Here is a 27,630-nt window from a genome sequence, read left to right as displayed (position 1 = left end):
GGACTTAGGAGATTCTATTTTGGGTCTTTACTGAAAATGAAGTATTTAGTGAACATGAGTCTTTGTAGCAAACTGAAATTATATTATCCAAGGGTTCCTAGAACATGAAGAGGAAAATGTTAAGAAATACGCAGGGACAGGTTCAGTGTGAGGAGATACACTCTATCCTTTAAAGCTGTGTAATGCTCAGGAAGAACAATTTGCCTTAATGATACCCCAGTGGATTCAATGAGATCTATTATTCATTTTATTACACACATCATCATTGGTGGTCACATAACCCGAGCATCATAAAGCTGTTTTGAGCAGGGGCTAACAATGCGTTTGAAAATTACTCATCTATTTCTCTTAAATAGGTATTGACAGAAAATTTGGAACTGGAAGAGCAAAATTTAATGAAGACAGTTCAGTTTAGGGAAAACCCAACTGCCTATCTGTTCCTGGACCACCCTCACCCCTCACCCGCCCTCACTGCTGAGTTAATCAGTTACTTAGTTACTACTTACTGCTAGGTTATTGCCACAAGTATTTACAGGGTCTTAGTTTATCTTATGTTCTTCTTAACTGAATCAGGGAAGTTACAGATGGTGTATTATAGACTTGTATACCTGAAACCTATGTAATTTTATTAACCAATTTCTCCCCAATAAATTCAATAAAAAGGAATAAAAAGATGAAAGGAATATATAGTTAGTTAACAAAAAACACAAATGTTTCTAACATGAGAAAAACAAGCAGGAAGTTTAAATTTGAGATGGCTTGTACTCTATGCTGGATTAAGACATAGCTTAATTATTTGCCACTAATAAAAGGTTGTAGAGCCCTGACTGGTTTGGCTCAGTGGATAGAGCGTTGGCCTGTGGACTCAAGGATCCCAGGTTTGATTCCGGTCAAGGGCATGTACCTTGGTTGCGGGCACATCCCCAGTGGGGGGTGTGCAGGAGGCAGCTGATTGATGTTTCTCTCTCATCAATGTTTCTAACTCTCTCTCCCTCTCTAAAAAAATCAATAAAATATATTTTTTTAAAAAACGTTGTAGAGATGCAAGTAATCCAAAATGCTTAAGTCAAACATATATTAGGAGTTAGGGCAACATGAATATCTTACGTTATTCTAAATGAAAATCTAGCAAGTACACTTTATTTATGTAATAGAATTTTTGACGACATGGCATTTTAGTGGATTGCTTAAAACCAGTGTTTTGTTTTTAATTCCTCCCTTTTAGTCTCGCCTCCTTTTTCTTCTGCTCACAAAGCCTTTTTGCTCTATATTGGTTATGTACATTTTACATCATTCTTGCCAAGGGATCTGGTATATAGAGAAGAAATGATTTATTCCCTTTTGGGGAAGATTTGATGCATCTTGGCCTATTTGTAAACAGACCGGGCTCTTACCTTCACACTATGAAACCCTGGTAACGTTATTGGATATTCTAGAGAAAAGGTGACTTTCTGCTACATTAGAAGTAGTACCAGGTGCCCCGGTGTTCTTTGTTTCTTCCTCAAAAAGTGAAGAGTCTTTAGCCTTTTCCCCAAGGGAACTAGAAGAGCAAAATTTAATGAAGACATTTCAGTTTAGGGAAAACCCAACTGCCTATCTGTTCCTGGACCACCCTCACCTCCCACCCGCCCTCACTGCTGAGTTAATCAGTTACTTAGTTACTACTTACTGCTAGGTTATTGCCACAAGTATTTACAGGGTCTTAGTTTATCTTATGTTCTAATGGCCTTTTAATAGGGAAGATCCTTGGTTTGATGCCCAAATCTTACCACAGAGGAGTTCCAGGCACTGTACTTGTCATTAGGAATCAAAGAAAAAGATGACACCACATTTAGTAGGTGAGAGACATACATGTAAACAGACAGTTAAAATATAGTGTTATCTGAATGCTAATGAAAATATTTAATTTTTCATATGTAAGAAATTAAAATAGAGAAAAAGGAGTGGGGTTACGAAAGGCTTCAAAGAGGAAGTGATACCTCATCTAGGTTTTGAAGCATGGAAAAGAAATTTCTCAGGCAGGTAATTGGGGATAGGACTTTTAGGATAAAGAATCAGGATTCCCAACTTTTTCTTCTTACTAACTGAAAGCCAGTGTAAAAAAGAAAAATGCATTCATTGTTGTTACAAAGTAGTAAGAACCATGTGATCCTCTTCTTTAAAAGCTTTTTATTAAAACATTTTAACATATACAGAATATACAGAATAGTATTATGAGCCCTCATGTACCTGTCATCCAGCTTCAATAATTATAAACATTTTGCCATTCTTGTTTCATCTAAATCTCCACTTACGCTCCTCTCTCATTACTTGATTAGCTTTTAATATTTCATTTTTAAGAAAACTTCATATATACTAAAATGTACCAGTTCTAATCATATAATTTTTGTAAGATATAAAATATTGCCATTACCTCAGAAAGTTCCCTCATGCCCATTCCTAGTCAGTTTTCTCCCCCGCCCCCCCCCCCCCCACTGTTTTAATTTTTTTCACCAGAGGTTAGTTTTGCCTATTCTAGAACTTTACATATATGGAATTATGCAATATATACTTCTTTTGTGTCCAGCTTCTTTTGGCTGAGCATACTGTTTGATATTCATCTAAGTTGTTCCTTTTTATGTAATTTATTCATGTGGTTTATGTCTTTTTATTGCTGAGTAGTATTCCATTGTATGAATATACCACAGTTTGTCTTCTCCTGTTAACGGACATTTGGTTTGTTTCACTCTTTGGCTATTATGAATAACGCTGCTATAAGCATTCCTGTGCAAGTATTTGCCTGGACAGGTTAGTATTTTTCTTGGATAAATACCTAGGAATAGCATTGCTGAATCAAAGAAGTTGTGTATATAACTTTTATAAAATTGGAACTACCAAATCTTTTTCCAAAGTGACTGTACCATTTTGCAGTCCCACCAGCAGTGTACGAGAGTTCTGATTGCTTCACATCATCATCAACATTTGGTGTTGTCAGTCTTTTTAATTTTAGCCATTTTGGTGGTATCTCATTTGATTTTAATATGTGTTTCCCAGATGACTAATGACATTGAACATTTTTCATGTGTTATTTACTTTGTGAAGTGTCTGTCCAAATCTTTTGCTCATTTTCCTTACTGAGTTGTTCTTTTATATTGAATTTGAGTCCTTTAAAAAAATATCCTGGATATAAATCCTTGTCAGTTTTATGTGTTGCAAATATTTTCTCCCAGTCCATTGTTTCCCTATTTATTATTTTAACTGTCTTTTGATGAGCAGTCTTTAATTTTGATAAAATCTAATTATCAAGAGGTTTTTTTTGTTCACTTGTATTTTATGGTTATTGATTTTTATGTCATGTTTAAAGAAATGTTTGCTCACCCCCAGGGTGTTTTTCTCCAGAAGCTTTATATCTTTAGTTTTTATGTTTCAGTATTAAATTCATCTTAAACTAATTTTTCTATTTGGTGTGAGGCAGGGGTTAGGTTAATTTTTCACTTTAGGGATATTTAGTTTTTAGTTGTTTCTCTTTTTATTATTAAATTTATTGGGGTAACATAGGTTAATATGATCATATAGGTTTTAGGTGTGGATTTCTATGTTACATGATCTGAGTATCCACCACCCAAAGATATTTAGTTGTTTCAGCATCATTTGTTGAAAAGACTTTCCCTTCTCCATTGGATTGCTTTGGCACTTTTATAAAAAATGAATTCACCATAAAAGCATAGCTTTATTTCTGGACTTGTTATTCTCTGCCATTGATCTGTTTGTCTATCCTTATCCTAGTATCACACTGTCTTTCATTATAACTCTATAGTTGAAATCAGGTAATATAAATCCTCCAACTTTTCTTTTTCAAGATAGTTTCAGCTATTCCAGGTTTTCTGCATTTTCATGTAAATTTTGGAATCAATTAATTTTGGTTTTTACAAAACCTGCCAGGAATAAAATTAGCAATTATGATGCATCTCTTGGTCATTTGGGAGAGAATTTTAACAGTAAGCCATCTTAACAGTATTAAATGTTCCAGTCTATGAAAATGGCCTAACCATCAGTTTACTTAGGTTTTGTTTTCTCTTAGCAATGTTTTGTAGCTTTCAGGTTAGAGGTTTTACATGATGTGATTCATTTCTGAGGGGAGAAAAAGCACTATCTCAAAATATTACCTGTAAACTGGTTTTCTCTAGGTTGAAGATTTATGGCTACTATATATATTGCTATCTCTCATAGTTCTATGGAGGTTTGACTGGGCTCAACAGGTGGAGGTGGACCAAAAAAGACCAAAATAGAAGAAGCAAGAGAACTCCTGGCTTCTACCATCCTGACTCATATATATAGTTGTTTTCATACTATAAAACTGATACATAATCATTGTAGAAAATTTAGAAAATAGAGATGAATATATATATTCATCTCTATTTTCTACAATGATTATTAGTTTTATAGTATGAAAACAAATTATAAAATGGAAAGGGAATCAGTGTATTAGATACTGTATAATACTGTTTTGCTATTGATTTGTGACAAATGTTGATTTTTGACTAGGCCCAGCACAGCTTTTTCTTTTTTTCTTTTTTAAAAATACATTTTTATTGATTTCAGAGAGGAAGGGAGAGGGAGAGAGAGAGAGAAAAACATCAGTGATGAGAGAGAATCATTGATCGGCTGCCTCCTGCACACCCCCCACTAGGGATTGAGCCCTCAACCCAGGCATGTGCCCTGACCCTGACCGGGAATCAAACCGTGACCTCCTGGTTCATAAGTCGATGCTCAACCACTGAGCCACGCCAGCCGGGCACTTTTTCTATAACCAGGACCCTTGTCTTTTTGCTTATAGTGTTACATATGGGTAGGTGCTTCATAAATTGTCTTCGATGATACATTAAACATTATTATACTATATTCTGTGTTTTTTTTTATAGGCATTAAAATATATAGGGAACAAAGTAAGAAGGCAAAGGATGTGGGGAGGTGGACCAAAGAAGACCAAAATAGAAGAAGCAAGAGAACTCCTGGCTTCTACCATCCTGACTCATGTACCAGTGAGTACCTTTGCATGTAGAAAAAGGCTTTACCTAGTTTCCTAAGATTTTTGTCTTTTCAGACAAACCAGTACAATTACTTAACCAATTATGATTTAACTTACTGATTGAGCCAGATTTATTCATAAGGATTTCAGGGTTTGTACTAGAGAAGATTGAATAGAACATTGGTGGTGGATTCATTAATCCAATAGATAATTGAGTGCCAGATGATGTTTTAGTACTATTCCTGTTATCTATTGTTGCATAACAAACATTTCCCAAACTTAATGGCTCAACATAACTGCTTATTGCTATCTCTCATAGTTCTATGGAGGTTTGACTGGGCTCAACAGTGGGAGAAGGGCTTTCTCATCGTGGGTCTCATAAAGTTGCAGACAGATAGCAGCTGAGGCTGGAGTTATTTGAAAACAATTGGGCTGGACATCTAAAATGTCTTCCCTCATATTTCTGTCTCCTCAGAGCTTTTCCAAGTAGTCCCCTTTTCCCCAACAGAGTGTCCTGGACTTCTCATGTGGTACTTCAGGGCTCTAAGAGGAGGTAGAAACTGCTAGTTTACAGGCCAACACAAGGAGATGATGGATTCTACCCCTAATGAAAGAGTGACATGAAACATTATAGAAAGGGAAGGAGTTGATAGTGGTCATCTTTGAAGAAAAGCTACAATAGGTACTGAGTACAAACATGAAAAGTCATCATCTCAGCTCAGGAAGTTTATAGACTAGTTGAATTTCTTTGAATAGCAAGAATCATAACAATTGGTTTTTTTCTTATTTAAGTATTATAGCATTGGTTCTTTTCTTGAGGCATCTTAAATTATAATATACACTAGAAGCCCGGTGCATGAAATTCGTGCACGGCGGGGGGTTGTCCCTCAGCCCAGCCTGTACCCTCTCCAATCTGGGACTCCTGGAGGGATGTCCGACGGGTCTAAACGGGCAGTCGGACATCCCTCTCACAATCCAGGACTGCTGGCTCCCAACTGCTTGCCTGCCTGCCTTTCTGATTGCCCCTAACTGCTTCTGCCTGCCAGCCTGATCACCCCCTAACCACTCTGCTGCCAGCCTGGTTGATGCTTAACTGCTCCCTTGCCAGCCTGTTTGCCCCCAACTTCCCTCCTCTGCCAGCCTGGTCACCCCTAACTGCCCTCTCCTGCAGGGTTGATCACCTCCAACTGCCCTCCCTTGCAAGCCTGGTCCCTCTCAACTGCCCTCCCTTGCAGGCCGGGTGCCTCCCAACTGCCCTCTCCTGCTGGCCATCTTGTAGTGGCCATCTTGTGTCCACATGGGGGCAGGATCTTTGACCACATGAGGGCAGCTATATTGTGTGTTACAGTGATGATCAATCTGCATATTACTCTTTTATTAGATAGGATAGAGGCCTGGTGCACGGGTGGGGGCCAGCTGGTTTGCCCTGAGGGTGTCCCGGATCAGGGTGGGGTTCCCTTGGGGCGTGTGGCGGCCTGAGCGAGGGGCCTGTGGTGGTTTGCAGGCTGGCCATGCCCCCTGGCGACCCAAGCAGAGGCCCTGGTATCTGGAATTTATTTTCCTTCTATAATTGAAACTTTGTAGCCTGGAGCGGAGCCAAGCCTGCTGCTCCCTCCGGGGCGGCAGCCATTTCTGTGGCAGTTAATTCACCTTCTACAATTGAAACTTTGTAGACTTAAGCGGGTGAGCCCGGCCAGGGTGTGCGGAAAGCTTTGCTTCACCTGTTGCTGCCGGCAACTCTGGCCTGCTCTTTCAAACTCCATTCTGCCACCATTTGTTTGAATTTGTTTACCTTCTATAATTGAAACTTTGTAGCTTGAGTGGAGGCTTAGGCCTGCAACGGCTATGGAAAGCTTGGCTTCCTCTGTTACCTAGGAAACCTTGCTCTCTGTGGCTGTAGCCATCTTGGATGGGGTTAATTTGCATACTTGCCCTGATTCGCTGGTGGGCGTGGCTTATGTAGCAGAGTGATGGTTAATTTGCATATTACCATTTTATTAGAGAGGATTGTCTCAAAATTTTTCTCTAATTTCTGATTACAGGTGAAAGAATTCAATTTCCGAGCCAAATGTATCTATACTGCAGTGATGGTAAGAAGAGTAATTCTGGCCCAAGGAGATAATAAAGTTGATGACAGAGACTATTATGGTAACAAGCGATTGGAGTTGGCAGGACAGGTAATTTAATTACTTTATATCAGAAATCTTATTTTCTTTAATAAAAATTAATTTTGTATTAATTTTAAATAGGAGAAAGATAGTTGAATGGAATATACGTTCATATATAAACATTTCACATATGACTTTCTATCTCATGCATTTCTTTATGAAAACTATCTTCTTTAAATATGTTACTAGTATATTATTTATATCTTTTGTTGAGATGTTTACCCTCATTCTATGTAATGTAGGAAATGAAGTATAACTTTAAGTAATATTTATTTATTTATTTATTTATTTATTTATTTAAATCTTCACTTGAGGACCTGCTCACTGACTTTAGAGAGGGGAAAGGGGAGCAGAGAGAGAGAGAATCGATCAGTTGCCCTCTGCACACGCCCCTACCAGGGATCGAACCTGCAGAGCCACACCAGCCAGAGCAGTAATATTTATTATTGATCAGCTTCCATATACCAGGCATAGTCCTAGGAATTGGGAATACAGAAGGAATAAGACAAAGTTTCCTTTTTTCGTAGTCCTTAGTTATTGAGAGAGGTGGACAATAAACAAGTAAACAATCTCCTAACTTTTGGTGGCATAGTAGAAGTGGGTTAGTGAGAATGTCTCTAATCTCATTTTAAGTTTTAGCTGATAAATTATATCTTATTCTGAGAGCATGTACCCCTTTCAACTGGATAGTAAGTATCTAAAAATCTTCAAAACTTAATGTTTCAGCCTAGCTTGTGTGGCTCAGTGGTTGAGCATTGACCTATGAACCAGGAGGTCACGGTTTCATGCCCGGGCAGGGCACATGCCTAGGTTTCGGGCTCTATCCCCGATAGTGTGTGCAGGACACAGCTGATTGATGATTCTCTCTTATCATTGATGTTTTATTTCTCTCTCCCTCTCCCTACCTCTCTCTGAAATCAATGAAAACATATTTTTAAAAAAACAAAACAAATAAAAACACCTTCATGTTTCAGCACTTAAATCAGAAATTGCCTTTAAATCAAAGAGCTAGAATATCCCAGAATATAGACTTGGCTACTTTTGATATTTTCTATTTGTCTTTGGTTTTAAAGAATTGCCTTCATGTGGATGTACTGTGTAGGGTTCGCTAAGTTCTTAAATCTGTAAATTTATGTCTTTCAGCAAATTTGAGAAATTTTTAGGGTTCATTTCTTTAGCTATCTTTTTTTTTTTACTAGTTTCTCTTCTTCTGACTCAAATTATATTATTAGACACTTGGATATTGAGGCTCTGCTAATTTTCTTTTCAATTTTGTTCTTCAGATTGGATAATTTCTATTGATGTACTTTCAGGTTTACTTATTTCTTATGCCGTCTCTAATATCCTGTTAAATAATTGTCCAGTTTAGATAATTATTACTTTTCACTACTAAAATTTTCATTTGGGTATTTTTATAGCTTCTGTTTTTCTACTGAGACCTCTTTGTTCATTCATTGCAATCATATTTTCATTTATATCCTTGAATTTTAAAGCTACTTCAGAATCCTAGTCTGCTAATTCCAACGTCGCCATCATCTTATGATCAGTCTCTTGATTAGCTTTTCCCTTGAGTATGGGTCATATTTTTTGTTTCTTCATAGTCTAATAGTCTTGCATTGTATCCTAGTGAACATTATGGATGATGAGTTGTAGAGTGTCTAAATTCTGTCTTATTCCTCTGAAGAGTGTTCTGCTTATTGTTTGTTTTAAGGCAGTTAACTTGGCTGTAAACCTCTGAGTTCTGTCTCCTTGCATCAAACAGCTGAAACATTTTATTTAGTTCTTTTAATCGCAGTTGGGATGTAAGATGCTCTTTTTGCTATTCTCATGGTTATTTGTCTTACCAATTCAAACAAGTATTTTTAGTTTTTAAATAAACAATGTTATGATTTAAAAAATAGAACAATAAATTAAGCATTAACAAATAGCAGATATTAAAATAAAAATCACAGTATACAGTAAAAATGCTATTTAAAATAACATATTACCATTAAATGGGTTGCAGACAATTATAAGAAAGTTTACAGTGAAAATGAATCTTCTACTTCTGACCTCCCTTCCCACCTGACCCATGACCCAGTTCCCTAGTTTCCCTCTCCAGTGACAGTCCCTTTTCCCTTTCTTTACTCTATCCTTTCAAAGACATCTTATGTATATACAAATACCTTTATTAACTATCACTTTAAAGTTGTACTATTAGAAACTCTTGGCTTGCGGACATTCAGGCCTATGTGTGAATTTATGTTAACTTTTATGGAACTCATTTTTTAGTCCTTTGTCAGAGGCAAGTTTGGAGTCAGGCTTTGCAATTTTAGAAGAAATCATATGCTAAAATAATTTGTCCTCATTAATAGGAAACAGATATTCAAAGCAGTATATCTGTGAATGTTGCTTGGCCATTACTGCCAATCCTTCTTACTTAAGGGGAGATTTAATCAGTGAAATGCATGTGTTGCTATAGAAATTGACATATGCCTGCTTTTGTGTATGTACTTTTTAGTTTTGAAAAATTTCACGAATACAAGATTATATACAATGTGTATGTGTGTTTGTGTATTAAAACTCATAAAACAAGTATTCACATGTCCTAGCTCATCTTAAGAGTTAATATAGAACTAGTACATTTGACTTCTCTGTGTACCTTCTCTGATTCTTAGCTGCTCTTCCTATCTGTCTGTCCTGGAGGCTTGGGCCTGGTGCCTGCCTGTTCACCTAGTGCAGTAGTCGGCAAACTCATTAGTCAACAGAGCCAAATATCAACAGTACAACGATTGAAATTTCTTTTGAGAGCCAAATTTTTTAAACTTAAACTTCTTCTAATACCACTTCTTCAAAATAGACTCGCCCGGACTGTGGTATTTTGTGGAAGAGCCACACTCAAGGGGCCAAAGAGCTGCATGTGGCTCGCGAGCCGCAGTTTGCCGACCATGGACCTAGTGGAAAGAAAGCAACCCCTACACATTCCTGTGCATTTATTGTGAGATTAGGTGAAGCACAGGTCCTTCTCCCAGGAGCATCCCTCAGCAGGCTTGAGCTTCAGATGTGGATTTCAAGGTTTTTAAAGCATGTACTCTTACTTGGAATCCCAACATTAAAATAGATAAAAGTTGAGCTTCTCTGGTTGAAGTGGGATGTAAGAGCTTGTTTCTCTGCCTATTCGCCCTTTCCCTGAAAACCCTGTGTGGAATTCATAAACTTTGTTCTGTCTGCTCTGTAGAACTAAGTTTAGACTCTAGCAGGGCTAATGGGGTCCTTGATGATCTTGCCCCTGTACACCTTTTTTGTACGCCTGATTTTGTGCCAAGGTGAGCACTTACATCTCCTTAAACACACCATGATGCTCTTTGATCATTCAGTGCCTTTGAGTTATGCCTTCTGCCCAAGTCTCTCCTCCCTTATCTCCCTTCCCCCCCTCCCCCTAATGAGGAGCTCCTATCCATTCATCATTCTTTAAGTCATCCTCCCTGAAGCCATCTGTGAACCCCAGGAGTAGTTAATTGCTCTGTTTTCCAAATGCCCACAGCACTTTGTTCAGGTCTTTATTTGCATGCTGAATTACTATATAATTCTTTACCTGCACGCTCTTTCCATCTATAGACTGTAAGCTTATTGAGGGCAGGAGCCATTTATATTCATCTCTCTATCTCCAGATAAAGTACTCTACACTGAGATACATTGGTTCCTGAGACTTTATGAGGCACCTGCTCTCAAGAGTATGCATTTTGGTAGAAGAGACAATGAACAAGTAAACTGTAAATAAATGTGGTAATTTTAGATAGTTATAAATATTTAAAGAAGACTAAAAACTGCTAATGCTAGAGTTGGGTGGGTGTTGTGGGGGAAAGGGTGTTAGGATGGTCAGGAAAGATCTCTGAAAAAGTTATATTTTTAAGCTGAACCCTCAGCTATGCCAGCTAAGACTTGAATGAGGTGAAGCCAGTCTCACACAACCCTGGGAACTGCATTCCAGCAAGAGACCCAAGCAGGGGTATCCATCCCCAGGTAGTTCTGGTGCTGGAGAAAGTGGGAGAGGATCACTGTGGCTGGAGTGCATGGGGTGTGGAGGTGGTGAGAGATGACATTGGAGAACTAGCTTGTAGGTCATGGAAGGGGGTGGGTTTAATTTTACATGGAGTGGGAAACCATTGGAGAGTTTTAATCAGGGAAATGATGCAACCTGATTTTCAGTTTAGAGAGATCTGATTCAGAGATGAACAGGCCAGGAGTGGAACAGTTAGGAGGCTATGGCAGTATTCTGCAAGGCAGATGATGGTAATTGGGAGGGTAACCAGCAGATACTACCACAACTAAAATTTTTAAAACTAAAATTATAGCAATTTTAGGTTTGGGGGAAAAATTAATGTCTGAATACTTGGGAGGTTCTATTTGGTTAATAGCTGATGCTAGCACGTGGGTTTTGGCCACCTTCAGGTGACGACTGTCCGGGGGTATGGGTATCCCCACCACCATCAGTCCCAATTTTTACAGTTTTTTAATTGGAAAAAAATCATGTAGTTAAATGAGTTCATTTAAAAAAAAATTGGTTGTTTAGAGGAATAAGGAATGGAGTCAGGAGAGGGTAGAGGAGAAACTGTCCTGTTGCTTAAAAAATTAAAATTAAAATGAGGGGTTCCCATGTGCAAGAAAACATCACTTTCTAAACAATGTAAAGACATAGAAGGCATTGTGTTGGCTAAAATGTGTAAAAACAATAGCTGCTAATTTCCCACCCCATGGGATGAGGGAGGATAAATGTGCTTTAGCTTTAGATAACAGAGCTGTATCCACCGGCCAAACGGGTCCACAGAGCTTTCCTTCAGTCTTGCTGCCACCTGAGGGCTGGCAGGCCAGCTGCCAGTAGAGGTGTTAGCAAAACCTACCCAGTTCAGGCTTAATCTTTTCACCTACCTTTTCTTTTTCCGTAATGTGTTCATTATTTGCTGAGCATTACTCTATTCTTTGTCTGCAATTTTTTTGTTTCTAATGCAGCTTGCTTTGTATGGGTGAGATATGGAACGGCACCAAAATCCGGCACCCTGGAAAGCCAGGGATTTCCACCCTGTGACAAAAGAATGCCGTCTTGACTTCAGAGATTGCCTAATCCCAGCTGTTCTGATAATGTAATTAAGGCTGCCTAATGTCTTTAATTTTGCAACCAGTTTGTGTGAAAAGGAGAATTTGGCACTCTGAAAGCTTAAACACTAAATAGCATTCTCAAGACACCTAATTAGAATTCTCTGACATTAAGCTAATTGGTGAAACTGTGTTTCAGCAGCTTAACTTCTTTATTAATTTTTTTAGGATTTTCATTGAAAATCAATTGATGAGCTGTCAGCATTTTTTCCTTAAATATAATGTGCTCTTTAGTACTCCTGTCTTAAGCAAACTGAAAGGCCTCATACTAGCAACGAAAGGTATTGAATATTATCACCAGCATTCCATCCCTTTTAATCATTTCACTCTTGACCTAAATAATGTGGCTTATTGTGTGATTTGGCCTTGTGAACTGGAGAACTCACTACACTGTGAACTGGAGAATATTTCTCTTAAATTGAAAGAAAATTCAGGGGTGGAGACATATATTAATTAGGCAGTAGTTCTGATGAGTGTGCTCTTACTTTTTACCTGTTTAGTACCAGGAGCATTTCCTTGTGTTTGAATCAGGGGGCTACAACACATTCAGCTGGGATTTAAAAAATCCTTGTCATAATTTGAGACACAAAAGTCTAAGTGTAAGAGACTAATTAAAATAGAGCTGAGCTGTTGTGTTGTAGGTTAAGGCCATTTGCTTCTGTTCAGAATGCTTATTCAAGTTCTTTTTGCAAGTTTCCACAGGAAGTTGCTGAAATGGGTTTCTTCCTCCCTTCAGCCCTCTGCACCTGCTTCCATTCTCATAGGCTTTCTTTCCAGGAGTGAAAGTGCTGGATCTGAGTGGAAGAAAGGATTAAGCTCTTTAGAGGAGGAAATTTTCTTTTTAGAACTGTTCTGACAGGATAAATTCAAGTCCAGAATCTTGGCTTTCCTATCTGCAAAGTCGGTTCTAATAGAAAAGTGGAAGCTGTGTCTAACTTAAGGGGGAAAAGCATAATGTCACATTCTACTTGGGAAATTCTTTCTTCAGTAATGACTAAAGAAGATTCATTGGCTTTGAATTTTTCATTATGAGTCAAAAAAACTACCAATGGGTAATAAACATTCAAGAACGTAGTATGGAATTTAGAAAACCTTAAGCTTTCAAGATTTCACTGAATTTCAGAATTCCTCTGTATGTAAATAATTAGTGTATATTTTCCTTTTTAAAAATATTGACATTCTTATTAACATTTTCTGGCATCCATAAGCAAGAATTTCCACAAATAAGATTGCCTAGTCATTGGAGTCAAGTTAAATCTTCAACTTGAGTGGAGAATGTCAAACTAGTTTTCCAAATATTTGTTCATTGCATTGTACCTGAGTTGCTGATAATCTTCATCCTATGACTTAGTATCAAACTTTTAAATTTTTGTCTAGATTATCTAATGGGTGTAAAGTGGCATCTCCTTGTGATCTTAATTTGCATTTTCTTCATTACTAATGAGGTTGAGCCTCTTTTACATGTGGTTATTGACCATTCTTGTTTTTCTTCTTTGAAATACCATTTGAGTTGTTGCATTTTCCTTATTGATTTCAAGATTTTTTTGTGTATTTGAGTTCCTACTTTGTTTTTCTTTGGTCAGTTATATGTGTTGCTGATATCTTTTCTCAGTCTGGATTCTTTTTCTTTAAAACAGCAACAAAACTTTGTGGGATCTTTGATGTCTAAAAGTTTATAATTTTAATTATAGTCAGTTTTGTCAAGCCTATTTATTTTTAAATACTGTCTTTTTATATTTTAAATCTATGCCTTTGGTATTTGTTCTTTAGTAATCTGGAATGGATTTTTGTGTATGGAATGAAGTAAGCCATCCAATTTCATTTGTTTTTCAAATGAATTGCAAGTTCAAGTACCATTTATTATATAGTCTTTATTTCATTTTATTTCCTCAATGATCTGAAGTGCCACCTCTATCATATAACAAGTTTTAATATATGTGTGGATTTGTTTCTGGACTCTTGGTTGTACCCATTGGTCAATTTGTCTATGCAGTCATCAGGCCCTCACCTTTTTCAGGAGTGTCTTGGCTATTTTAGGCTCTTGGCTTTCCATGTAAAGTTTAGAATTAGTTTTCATTAAAAATCTTTAAACATGTACAAAATTTAAAATATATGTAAAAATAGAATTAGCTATTAAAATAATATTAAATGTTGAAATTTAATATTAAATGTTAAAAATAGAATTAACAAATAAAATTTACATATATCCATCATGCAACTTCAGTTATCAATAGAAGTCAATTTTGTTTTATCTATGTCCTCCTTAACTCTATGCCACTCCTTCTAGTCCACAAATTGGGTTGTTTAAACAAATCTGATTATCAAATCAGTTCTTTTCTTTTATTAAAATTTATCTAATTTTTTAAATTATAGTTTACATTCAATATTATTTTGTATTAGTTTCAGGTGTGGAGCACAGTGGTTTGATAATCATATACTTTACAAAGTGTTCACCCTAATATTCCCAGTACCCAGCTGGTACCATACATAGTTATAACAATATTATTGACTATATTTCATATTCTGTACTTTACATCCCCATGACTGTATTGTAACTACCAATCGGAACTCAATTCCTTCTATTTCATCCAACCCCTCAAACCCCTCCTTCCCTCTGGTAACCATCAGTCTGCTCTCTTTATTAATAAGTCAGTTTCTGAATTAGTTTTCATTAAAAATCTTTAAACATGTACAAAATTTAAAATATATGTAAAAATAGAATTAGCTATTAAAATAATATTAAATATTGAAATTTAATATTAAAAATAGAATTAGCAAATAAAATTTGTTCACATATATCCATCATGCAACTTCAGTTATCAATAGAAGTCAATTTTTTGTTTTGTTTGTTCTTTTATATTGTTCTTTAGATTCCACATGTAGGTAAAATCATATCTTTCTCTGATTGACTTATTTCACTTAGCATAATACCCTCTAGGTCCATCCATGCTGCTGCAAATTGTTAAGATTTTGTTCTTTGAGTGATCGAGTAATATTCCATTGTACACATGTACTACAGCTTTTTTATCCACTTGCCTACTAGTGGACACTTGGGTTGCTTCCATAGCTTGGCTGTTATAAATAACACTGCAATGAACATAGGCTACATATATTCTTTTGAATTAGTGTTTTGGGTTTTTTTGGACATATACCCAGACGTGGAATCATTGGGACATGAGGCTGTTCCACTTTTAATTTTTTGAGGAACCTCTATACTATTTTCCATGGTGGCTGGCTCAGACTGCATTTCCACCAACAGTGCATGAGGGTTCTCTTTTCTACACATCCTCTTGAATATTCTTTGTTGATTTATTTATTTACTTTATTTTTTAATACATTTTTAAAAATTGATTCAGAGAGAAAGGGAGAGAGAGAAACATGAATGATGAAAGAGAATCATTGATCGGCTGCCTCCTCCATGCCCCCTACTAGGGATTGAGCCTGCAACCCAGACATGTGCCCTGAACTGTAATCAAACTGTGACCTTGTTCGTAGGTGAATACTCAGTCACTGAATCACCGTGGCTGGACTTTGTTAATTTATTGATGATAGCCACTCTGACAGTTGTGAGGTGATATCTCATTGTGGATTTAATTTGTATTTCTCTGATGATTAGTGATATTGAGCATCTTTTCATGTCTATTAGCCATCTGTATGTCCTCTTTGGAAAAGTGTCTATTCAGGTCCTCTGCTCATTTTTCAATTGATTGTTTGGCTTTTTGGTGTTGAGTTGTATGAGTTCTTTTTAAGTTTTAGATATTAACCCCTTATCACATATATCAATGTTTTCCCAATCAGTTGGTTGTCTTTTCATTTTGTTGATGGCTTCCTTTGCTGTGTAAAAACTTTTTAGATTGATGTAGTCCCATATGTTTAGTTTTTCTTTTTTTTCCCTTGCTCAAGAAGAGATTTCAGAAAAAAATGTTACTAAGAGAAATGTTTGAGATTTTACTGCCTATGTTTTCTTCTAAGATTTTTATGGTATTGAGTTTAACATTTAAGTCTTTAATCCGTTTTGAGTTTATTCTTGTATATGGTATAAGAAGGTGGTCCAGTTTTATTTTTTGTACATTATCTGTTAAATTTTCCCACCACCATTTATTGAATAGACTGTCTTTACCCTATTGTATGTCCTAACCTCCTTTGTCAAATATTAATTGGCCTTTTAAGCTTGGTTGGTTTTTTTTCTGGGCTCTCTGTTCCATTCATCTGTATGTCTGTTTTTATGCCAGTACCAGGCTTTTTTGATTACTGTGGTCTTGTAGTATAGTTTGATATCAGGTAGCATGATTCCTCCAACTTTATTCTTCTTTCTTCAAGATTGCTGTGGTTATTCAGGATCTTTGGTGGTTTTATATAAATTCTTAGATTGTTTGTTCTAGTTCTGTGAAATACACCATTGGTATTTTGATAAGAATTGTGTTGAATCTATAGATTGTTTTGGGTAGTATGGACAATTTAACAATATTCTTCCTATCCATGAACATGGTAAGTGCTTCCATTTATTTGTATATTCTTCAATTTCTTTTTTCAGTGTCTCATAATTTTCTAAATACAGGTCTTTTACTTCCTTGGTTAAATTTATTTCTAGGTGTGTTTTTGTTTTTTATGCAATTGTAAATGGGATTGTTTTCTTAGTTACCCTTTCTGATAGTTCATTATTGTTGTATAAAAATGCAACTGATTTCTGGATATTTATTTTGTATTCTGCTACATTATTGAATTTGCTTATCAGTTTCAGTAGTTTGTTGGTGGAATCTTTAGGATATCAAATCATTTCAATATCTCAGATATAAAATCACATTCTGTAAATACTTAAAAATGTGTCTCTATATGATACAACTTTAAAAAATTATACCACCACCCAGCTGGTGTGGTTCAGTGGTTGAGCATCTTGTCCTATGAACCAGGTGCTCACAGTTCCCATTCCCAGTCAGGGCACATGCCCGGGTGTGGGCTTGATCCCAGTGTGGGGCATGCAGGAGGTAGCCGATCAATGATTCTCTCTCATCATTGATGTTTCTCTCTCTCTCTCTCTCTCCCTTCCTCTATGAAATCAATAAAAATACATATATTTTTTTAAAAGGTTCATCTTTATCGCCGAAACCGGTTTGGCTCAGTGGATAGGGCGTCAGTCTGTGGACTGAAGGGTCCCAGGTTTGATTCCGGTCAAGGGCATGTACATTGGTTGCGGGCACATCCCCGGTGGGGGGTGTGCAGGAGGCAGCTGGTCGATGTTTCTCTCTCATCGATGTTTCTCTCTTCCTCTCTGTAAAAAATCAATAAAATATATTTACAAAAAAAAAAAAAAAGGTTCATCTTTATCAAGTTGAACTTTAAAATATATTTTTCCAGTTTGAAGCAGTTTCTTCATTTTGTTTTTTAACAGTTTAATAAGAACCTAAAATGTATTAAACAAGCTAGTAATGCATTTTGAAAGTTCACCATATACTTTTTTTTTTTATTTTTAGCTTTTATCTCTTCTTTTTGAAGATTTGTTCAAAAAATTTAATTCTGAAATGAAGAAGATTGCAGACCAGGTGATCCCTAAGCAAAGAGCAGCCCAGTTTGATGTAGTCAAACACATGCGTCAAGACCAGATTACCAATGGCATGGTGAATGCCATTTCTACTGTAAGTCTTCAGTCATTCATTGCAGGGGTGGGGAGCCTTTTTTCTGCCAAGGGCCATTTGGATATTTATAACATCACTCGTGGGCCACACAAAATTATCAACTTAAAAATGAGCCTGCTATATATATCTGGTCAAACATTTAATTAACTCACCCCTAATGCGTTGGCAGGGCCACACCAAATGATTTCTCGAGCTTTATATGGCCTGCAGGCCAGACAGTCCCTAGAATTTTTTGTAAATCTATTCAGTAGAATGGAAATTTAAAATACTTTAAGAATCTACGTGTGTGGGGGGATATATATATATATATATATATATATATATCTTATATAATAAAGAGGTAATATGCAAATTGACCCTCACAAGATGGCTGCCTATGACCAGGCCGGCAGGGGGGTTAGTGAGGTACGACCGAACGACTGAACAAGCAGGCTGCGTGGGACAACCAGGCTGACAGGGGGGCCGTGAGGGGTGACCAGGCCGGCAGGGGTGGGCAGTGAGGGGCAACCAGGCCAGCAGGGGGGGGGAATTGGGGGCGACCAGGCCAGCAGGGGGGGCAGTAAGGGGTGACCAGGTAGGCAGGCAGGTGAGGGATTAGGAGCCAGTGGTCCAGGATTGTGAAAGGCATGTCCACCTGCTGCTTTAGGCCCAATCTCCAGTTAGACATCCCCCAAGGGGTCCCAGATTGGAGAGGGTGCAGGCTGGGCTGAGGGGACCCCCTCCCCATGCACAAATTTCATGCACCGGGCCTCTAGTATATATATAAAAGCCTAAGCGACTGTTCGACCGTCCAACCGGTAGCTATGATGTGCAATGACCACCAGGGGGCAGATGATCAACACAGGAGTTGTTGAGCTGCAGTGATTTGGCAGCTGTGTTTCTCAGGTGACACACCTGGAACCAGAAAGGAGGGAGCCCGATTCTCGGTGCATCACCGAGAACCACCCTCTTGTGATCTGGGTCCCCTCGGGGGATGTCGAAGAGCTGGTTTCGGCCCAATCCCCGCAAGCCAGGCCAAGGGACCCCACTAGTGCACAAATCCATGCACCGGGTCTCTAGTATATATGTAAAAGGATGTTTACAAATCACAAATTTTCTACTTTGAAAGATAGTCTACAGTTTAAATGTTATCAGTAGGAATTTTTGTTGCTATATGACTTTTATTGCCAAATTATAGTTTGTATTATACGAGGCAATAAGAAAATAGGTATATTCTTTGTTTCACTATTAATAGTCATTCTTTTCATGTATACATTTCCCCATTTTTTTCTATAATAAAATGGGCATATTACAAATAGGTTTATTAATGACAGCTTTTGTCCATAACATTACAAAATGTTTCATTTCATTGTAGGTCTATATTCCTCAAAGGGCTATCAGTTCTTCCTCACATAGAGATAAATTCAGGCCTCTGCAGCTGCTGTGTTTCAGAGCCTCTGGCTGTTCATAAAGGGTTATCAGATAGGTTCTTGCTCCTTTTCTTAAAGTGTAACAACTATAGGTCTATCTGATAAAGTCTGGTTTATGTTTTTGTATGCCAGACATAAAATTAGTTTTATGGATGGGATTTTGCCTCAACAAAAGAATAGTATAGTATTACACATTGATTCCCTTAATGAAAGAATTAGTGGCAGATTTGCAGTCCTTGACTTTAGAAATTTGCAGTCTATGTGAGCAGCCCTTGCACTGACAGCTACATCTAAACCTGAGGAGAGCCAGGCCTTTGTGCCTATCTAGGCATATTTAGCTCTTATGGCCCAAGTTTGCCTGAAAGTAGATCCCCGGATATTTGAAGAGAAGCCTCCAGAGACCATTTAAACACATTTCTGTTAGTATTACTTTTCCTTGCTTTCCCATTATTTTCAGGTCAAAATAGCTGATCTGAGTAATTCTTTTGCCTTTAAGGAATACTGCATTATCTCCCAGAGAAGACTGCTTATTAGAAAAGTCAGTAGCAGACCTTGTTTCAGTTGTACCCCAACTTGTAGGCAACCAGAAGATAGTCAGCTTCTAAAATTCTGTGTTGCCATTAGTAGAATATTTTCAACAAATAAATTTTCTCAGAAGAGCAGTTTTAGACCCTGTCTGTTCCTCTCTGCCCCTTTTGAAATACTCCTGCAGAATACTAGACCAAATTCGCTTGCTGAACATCTTGGCTTCACTCCCCATCTCCTTCCCTTTTGCCAGAAGCTGCTGCCTTATTTCTGTCTGTGCAGAATATTTATTTACCTTACTCTTACTTTCTGGGCATAAGTCAGTTTATGAGGTTCATTCTCATTCAAAGCATAAAAGGAGTTAATAGGAAAAGCAGTAAAGACGTTAACTTATGGGATAAATGTATTTGCTTTATTTGCTTTGTAACGATAGTTTCTTAGAATTTAGCTCTTTTTTCATGTTATGAAAAACTTGAGTTTTTGAAGTAATAGACTTTCACTGTAATAAAGATTAAATTTTCCCGAAACCGGTTTGGCTCAGTGGATAGAGCGTCGGCCTGCGGACTGAAAGGTCCCAGGTTCGATTCCGGTCAAGGGCATGTACCTTGGTTGCGGGCACATCCCCAGTGGCGGGTGTGCAGGAGGCAGATGATCGATGTTTCTCTCTCATCGATGTTTCTAACTCTCTATCCCTCTCCCTTCCTCTCTGTAAAAAATCAATAAAATATATTTTTAAAAAATTAAATTTTAATTTGTGACGGAGCACACTAAAGTCACATATTTTAATTTAAACAAAGCACCTCATCTGCTTCTAAAACCCTAGCAATTTTTCTATGAGGGATTTTAACCCAGGATCCATGAGTACTCCCTGGAAATTGAATGAAAAATTTTGTGTTCATGATCTATGTATGTTTTTCTCAAGAAAACAGTCATAGATTTGATTAGATTTTCAAAATAAAAATGAAAATTTTTCAGTAATTGATTGCTGAATATAATTTTGTAAACATGTAGTTCCTACGATGAACTTCTCAGAGTAACTGGGAAGAACCACTGTTTGGCAAATGTCATTATTTTTTATTTTTTATTTTTATTTTTTGCTTTTGAATCAAAGGTCATTGAATTATTTTATTTTGCTTTTTTAAAAATACATATTTTTATTGATTTCAGAGAGGAAGGGAAGAGGAAGAGAGAGATAGAAACATCAGTGACGAGAGAGAATCATTGATTGGCTGCCTTCTGTACACCCACAACCCAGGCATGTGCCCTTGACTGGGACCCTTCAGTCCTCAGGCAGATGCTCTATCCACTGAGCCAAACCAGCCAGGGCTTATTTTGCTTTCTTATGCATACTATTTTCTACCATTAATTCATGTTATCAATGACTTTAAAAGTTAACAGTTTCTAACCTTAATCTTTAAATTATCATTGAAAATATTTAATATGTGCAGTTAATATAACTATTAAGTAGTATATTTAATGTAATATATTTAACACATAGAAGATAAAATAAATTTAATGTTCAAGATTTATTTCATATGGATCTATTTTAAGATTGACATGATAGCCACAGAGGAGATATAATATTTAATATGAATATATATGAAGGTTTTAGCCTTAATTAAGAAGCCTACAGTTTCTTCATTATCCCTGATAACTGCTATTAGAATCATTTTTCTGTTGCTATACTTTTCTCTAAGACGAATTTTGGAAGACATTTAAATAATGGCACATTCCAACATATGTAGAAATTGCTACTGTTCTCTTATTAGCTTATTGCCTCAAGTGGAAATCTCTAGTTGAACTGACTTGTTTGGGATATAATTAGTTCTTCAGAAAATAACTGCTTTGATGTGATAAGGTTGATCCATCAAAGCATTCTAAGATGATTGATAGGTAATATTCATTAAATTTCTAGAAAACCCCAGCAAGTGACCTGGCTAATTTTTATTTTAATTGTGACATTTTGATTGCTGAATATAATTTTGTAAACATGTAGTTCCTACGATGAACTTCTCAGAGTAACTGGGAAGTATTAGACAATTTATTAATAATCAGGGGTTCTGTGTCTTCTCTCTACAGGGAAATTGGTCTCTAAAGAGATTTAAAATGGACCGTCAAGGTGTGACTCAAGTGTTGTCTCGCTTGTCATATATATCTGCACTAGGCATGATGACAAGAATCTCTTCCCAGTTTGAAAAAACAAGAAAAGTGAGTGGTCCTCGATCGCTCCAACCATCTCAGTGGGGAATGCTCTGTCCTTCAGACACTCCTGAAGGAGAGGTAAGGTACCTGAGGAGTCTCTGTGCTGTGTCCGAGTTAATACATGGTGGTGTTCTGGTTCTGCTCCATTTCCCCAGGCCATATTCTTTTTTTGAGTCAGCCACTTATCAGGCTGAGAAGTATTAATGCAGCTTGTCAGGATAACATCAGTATCATTCCAGAATCAGTACCTACAGAACCATTTGATTTAGTATCTCACCTAAATAGAAACATGGGCCAAATTTTCTGGCTTGCTTAGTTAACCCAAGAATCCAACCATGCAATGGAGAGGAGACAAGAATGTGAAGGAAAATTGAGAGACACATTACTTTTGCTTATGAGGAGCTCTTTTTAAGCTTCTCCTTATTTTCTTTAGGTGTCCTTAGAGAACATCATAGTTGCAATTGCAGCCAACTGGGAGCACACAGCCCAAAACCTAAAGTGGATTTCAATTCATTTATGTCGGATACACAAGCAGTTACCTAAACACTAAACCGACGAGTTTAAATAAGTATTTCCATAGCACTTACTGCTTCCTGTGTCCTGACCCTTTCTCCTTCATGTTAACCATTGTTGGTTTCACTTGATTGTATTAGTTCTAAATTGTAAAGTTCAGAAGGAAGGAACCTTGTTGAGTTCATTGATGTATGCCAAGCTCCTAGCACAGAGCCTTGTTCAGAGTGAAGGCCTCCTAAATATATGCTGAATGATTAAAGAGGTAATTATGACAAATAAAAGATGTAAGTTCCAAAGTATAGGGATTTATTATGACTTGGGAGTGATGAGAAATTGTTTATGCAGGGGTATAATTTTTAGAAATTATTCTCCTAATTTTTCTTAAACCATATGAAATTTAAACTAAAATTATGTAGCTTGTTAAATTTGCATTAAAAAAATCTTGAGCTTTGAAACTCTAAATTTCCTAAAGGTTGCTTCACTGACCCCGATGAGATACCTATTTTGTGCATCACTACAGTGGATGGTTTTTAATAATTGAAAATGCAATCTTTACTTGTCTGTTTGCTATATTATATATTTACTTATATTTTTGTTTTAGATTTTGGTTGTATAGAAGTTAAAATTTTTTTATTTTCTTTTTATTTTGAAATAATTTTAGACATGCAAAATAGTTATAAAATAAAAGCATTTTCATAATCTTCCACCTAAATTCCCCAAATGTGAGCATCTTAAATAACCATAGCATAGTTATCAACCTCATGAAGTTTACCATTGATAACAGTATTATATCCTATAGATCTTATTCAGATTTTGTCAGTTGTCCCACTAATGTCTTTTTTCTGATCCAGGATTATACATTGCTTTCCATTGTCATGTCCCCTTAGTCTCTTAATCTGGAGCAGTTCTTCAGTCTTTCTTTGCCTTTTATGACCAAGAAGCTTTATAGAGTACTGGCCAATTATTTTGTAGACTATCTCATTTCAGGCCAGAAATTTTATGTGTCCGTATTTATCAATGTTTTTCTTTAATGTTTTTATATAATGCATCTTAATGACTATGATGTTCTATTGTCTGGGAATAACAATTTGTGGAATAATTTTCTTTTGGGGATGGTGGTGTTTACGATGCTCTCATTATTTGCAGTTTCAAATAGTACAGTGCTAAGCATTTCTGTCACTCAATCTATGTATATACCCTTTCTTGTGACCTTAAGATACATTCCTCTGGTTAAAGGTATGTACTTTTTTAAGGCTTTTGTATAAATTGCCAACCTGTCCCCTACAAGGTTGCACTGCTTTACATTGCATCAGCAAAAAGTCGAACTATTTTTGGACACAAACTGTACTTTGTATCACTAGTGTTCATTCTTAGAAATGACTATCTTTTGTTCTTTAGGCATGTGGTTTGGTTAAAAACTTGGCCCTTATGACGCACATCACGACTGACATGGAAGATGGACCCATTGTTAAATTAGCCAGTAACCTGGGAGTAGAAGATGTGAATTTATTATGTGGAGAAGAGCTCTCTTACCCAAATGTGTTTCTCGTCTTCCTCAATGGTGAGCATACTATGGAGACATGTTGATCATAAACAGTCTGTGGGAGAGGGGAAGCGAAGCCATTATTATTCATGTATTTAAAACACAAATATACTTTTACTAGTATCCTGGGCCCAGGTTGACCTTAATTTAAAGGTATGAAAATGGTAACAAATCATTATTCCATTGGCTGGATCATCCAGGTTCTGCAAGGATACCGCAATCAAAGCTAGAGGGTAACATTGCAAAGACTGGCTGCTTTCTGTACTTTTGCAGCTATCAGCATATGTACAGTGGAATAAGCCTCAACATGGTATCTTTAAGTTGAAGTTAAATATGTGTGGCATTCTGCAAAAATAAACAGGTCAGCCCTGACAGTGAGTTGACTTATATTCCGTCACTTGATAATGGATTGTCAACAGCTGTGGCAAAAAGGTCCCTTTCCTTCCATTCACGCTCTAGTTGTTTCTTTCACCTACCCCTTGCTACCTCCTTCAGAGTCTTCCGAAACTCTTAGCAAATGTGCCTTGGTCTTTCTACTTGAGATTTGGTGGTTTGGTTGCCTGTCCCCTCATCATTGTGTTCCATGTGCTCATCCTGACCACTTAGCCCCGACACTCCTCTTCCTCCCGTTCTGGGAGGATTCAGTCCTTTACTGCATGGGCTGGTGAGTAGGAAAATGTTGATTAACTGACTGCCTCATTTAGTGTATCCCCGCAGCCAACATTGAGTGAGCTATTACTCTTCACTTTCTGCCAGTACCTCTCTGAATCCTCAAGCTCACCCTGGGAAGCGAAGTCTACTTTCCTTATTTCACAAATGATGATCACAACAAGAGCTATTTAATAATAGCAGTTACTAGGTGCTAGGCAGAGTTCTAAGTGCTTTACATAAGATCAACTCATTTAGGCCTCACATCGGCTCTTTGGAAATGGTAGAGCCAGTGTTCAAACCCAGGGGGTCTGAATCCGAGTTTGTGCCTCCAGCATGGTGCTGACAGATGAGGAAAATGAGACTAATCTTTCCAGGGCTACTCTTCTAGCATCTGGTAGGGCTCACGCTAAACTCAGGCCCCTCAGTCTGCCCTTAACCACTCCACTCTGTTGCTTCCCTATAGCCTTGGAGACTGGCTAGAGGTGTTAACAGTATTTTCAAGTGACTACTCATTGCTGCTTCTCATTTTTATTGGTTGTATATTTTAAATCCTCTTAGATTTCTTTTTTATTTCTGCTTAGGTAACATCCTGGGTGTTATTCGAGACCATAAGAAGCTAGTGAATACATTTCGACTGATGCGAAGAGCAGGATACATCAATGAATTTGTTTCCATCTCAACAAATCTTACAGATCGATGTGTCTATATTTCTTCAGATGGAGGAAGGTTGTGCAGGTATAAGTTGCTAAAAACAGTTTTCAAGAATCTCTTTATGTTTACTTTGGAAAGAAATAGACTTTTTTATTTTTGAATCTGCTTTAACTTCTTTCATTGTTAAGGTAAATTTCATTCAGTTAGCAAACACCTCGTGAATATGCATCCTGGATACTGAAGATTCAAAAATTAATGCGTCTCTGCCGTCAGAGAGTTCAGTCTGCTGGCAAAAGCAAAAATAATTAATAACAACTATGCTAGTAGTAAATGATAGCCATTATTTATTATTTTAATAGATTTTTTATATGTAAGGCTTTACCTTCAACCCTTTATGGTTCGATTATTATTTTCATTTAACAAATGAAGTGGGTTTTGTGAAACTACGTAACTTACCCAATGCTAGATACTGGTAGAGTTTGCTTTTTACTGGAAAGTCTTTGGAGTTTATTTGACTCCAACACTCATTGTTTTACCCACTACGTTCTATCACTATAAACTGAGTTTTGAAGGATGAGTAGGATTGTGTTACTTGGAGGAAAGGAGGAAAGCTAAGGAATGGCAAGAAGAAAAATCATGGATTGTGGATTGTAGGGTGACAGGCACACATATTAAGTGCTTATTTGTGGCTGACCTGGTCCATTTAGTGGTAGGAAAAGCATTGGCATTTTCTAGGTTACTCCTTTAGGATTTTCCTCTTTCCTTACATCTAAAATAATATGGCATAGTCTAAAAGAAAACGAATTCTTTCTTAGAAGTAATTTTATAATGCCATATCATAGATTTGGCAAGAAGAATTAGAATATACTGAGTAAAAGTAAAAGGTAACTGAAGTAGCTAAATGTGAACCTTTCCCTCTCCTACTGCTCTGTCATCACTTCTGGTCCCTTAACCTGAACTACTAGTAAACTGCAGCCCTTGAAGATTATTTCCACAAAAAGTTCACCCAGTTCATTTTTCAGCAACTTGTAATTGTACAGCTCCTCGTAACTGTTTAAAAGTGCTCATTAGTCCTCAAATGGTCATTTGGATGTTAGCGTAGGCTGCACAAGTGTCTGCTGGTGACTTGCTCCTCTGTAAGAGCTGCTTATCCAAATAACAGCAGCCCTGGACATTTCAGTGCCGCATGCCATCCTTTGTGTCAGTGTTCCTCGTAGTGGCGAAGCCCTCAGAGGCAGATCAACACTGACAGTTACAGTTTAATCTACAGAACATGTAGACCAAAAGCTCTCTCTCTACCTTATACCCAGTACGCTGCTAAAATTACAAAGTGAAAAAGCTTTATTCTCTGCAAACTGACTGCCACTCTTTTTGGTCATGTGTAGCTTTAGGTAGTCTGCTTTGTAGCCCAGTGATGTTTATCCTAAAGCAGATCACTCTGAACAGCTGATATTTGTCAGGCCCTCACTACAAAATGCCATTGTAAACCTCAGTGACCGTTCTTCTCTGCCTGCTGACTTCGTGGGTAGAAGATGACATATTTCCAGTATGAAATAGGAGATGCTTTTAGTATGATGCATTTACACAGTTTAAGATATGACACTAAAGGATTTATATCCTTTTTAGACTTTACTTAGGATCATTTTTGAATTGCCTTTTTACTCAGAACCAAGCAGTTCCTAAGATACTTGGAAAAGCACTGGATATGTATACATGTATCTGTGCACACATACAGACATGGGCTGATGTGTCTGTGCATGTGCATGTGAGAGAGAAAAGAAGCCTCTGTGCATTCACCTGTAAAAATTACCTGGTGTCCTCAAGCAATGCAGAAATAAGTTTGCTTATATTTACAGGTTCCCTCATTTCCCTATAGTAAACTTTTTTGCTGACTTAATTTTTCTGTTGAACTACTATGAATTTATTTTTCCATTCCAGACCCTACATAATTGTTAAGAAACGAAAGCCTGCAGTCACGAAAAAGCATATGGAAGAGCTGGCTCAGGGGTACAGGTAAGTGGCCGAAAGCAAAACTTCTGAGTCTCTTTAGTATTCATATGATATAATCAGCAGTAACATTATTTTATCTGAGCTTTTAAGAATAGTATCTTTTCACTTTTAACCCTTTAATTCCTCCTCACTAAATATATTAGCCTATTAAAAACCCATTTTTCACTATGTGAACTTGCTTGGA

At 37.1% G+C, this 27,630-nt stretch overlaps 1 protein-coding gene across 2 annotated transcripts in view; it reads left to right on the top strand.

Moving 5' to 3' along the window:
* POLR3B (RNA polymerase III subunit B) overlaps nt 1-27,630 on the top strand; it is a 101,125-nt gene that overhangs the window by 25,006 nt on the left and 48,489 nt on the right. For both annotated transcript variants that reach the window (XM_079774442.1, XM_079774443.1), the window contains exons 11-17: nt 4,902-5,021; nt 7,051-7,185; nt 17,781-17,942; nt 21,956-22,156; nt 23,990-24,152; nt 25,367-25,520; nt 27,375-27,449. In XM_079774442.1, coding sequence (XP_079630568.1) covers nt 4,902-5,021; nt 7,051-7,185; nt 17,781-17,942; nt 21,956-22,156; nt 23,990-24,152; nt 25,367-25,520; nt 27,375-27,449 — 1,010 coding nt within the window. The remainder of the gene's footprint in view (nt 1-4,901; nt 5,022-7,050; nt 7,186-17,780; nt 17,943-21,955; nt 22,157-23,989; nt 24,153-25,366; nt 25,521-27,374; nt 27,450-27,630) is intronic.

This window comes from Cnephaeus nilssonii, assembly GCF_951640355.1.
Source record: "Cnephaeus nilssonii genome assembly, chromosome: 6".
In the NCBI taxonomy this organism is placed as follows: Eukaryota; Metazoa; Chordata; class Mammalia; order Chiroptera; family Vespertilionidae; genus Cnephaeus; species Cnephaeus nilssonii.
The sequence above is the reverse complement of the archived record's forward strand: the minus strand, read 5'-3'. Positions and strand labels throughout refer to the sequence as shown.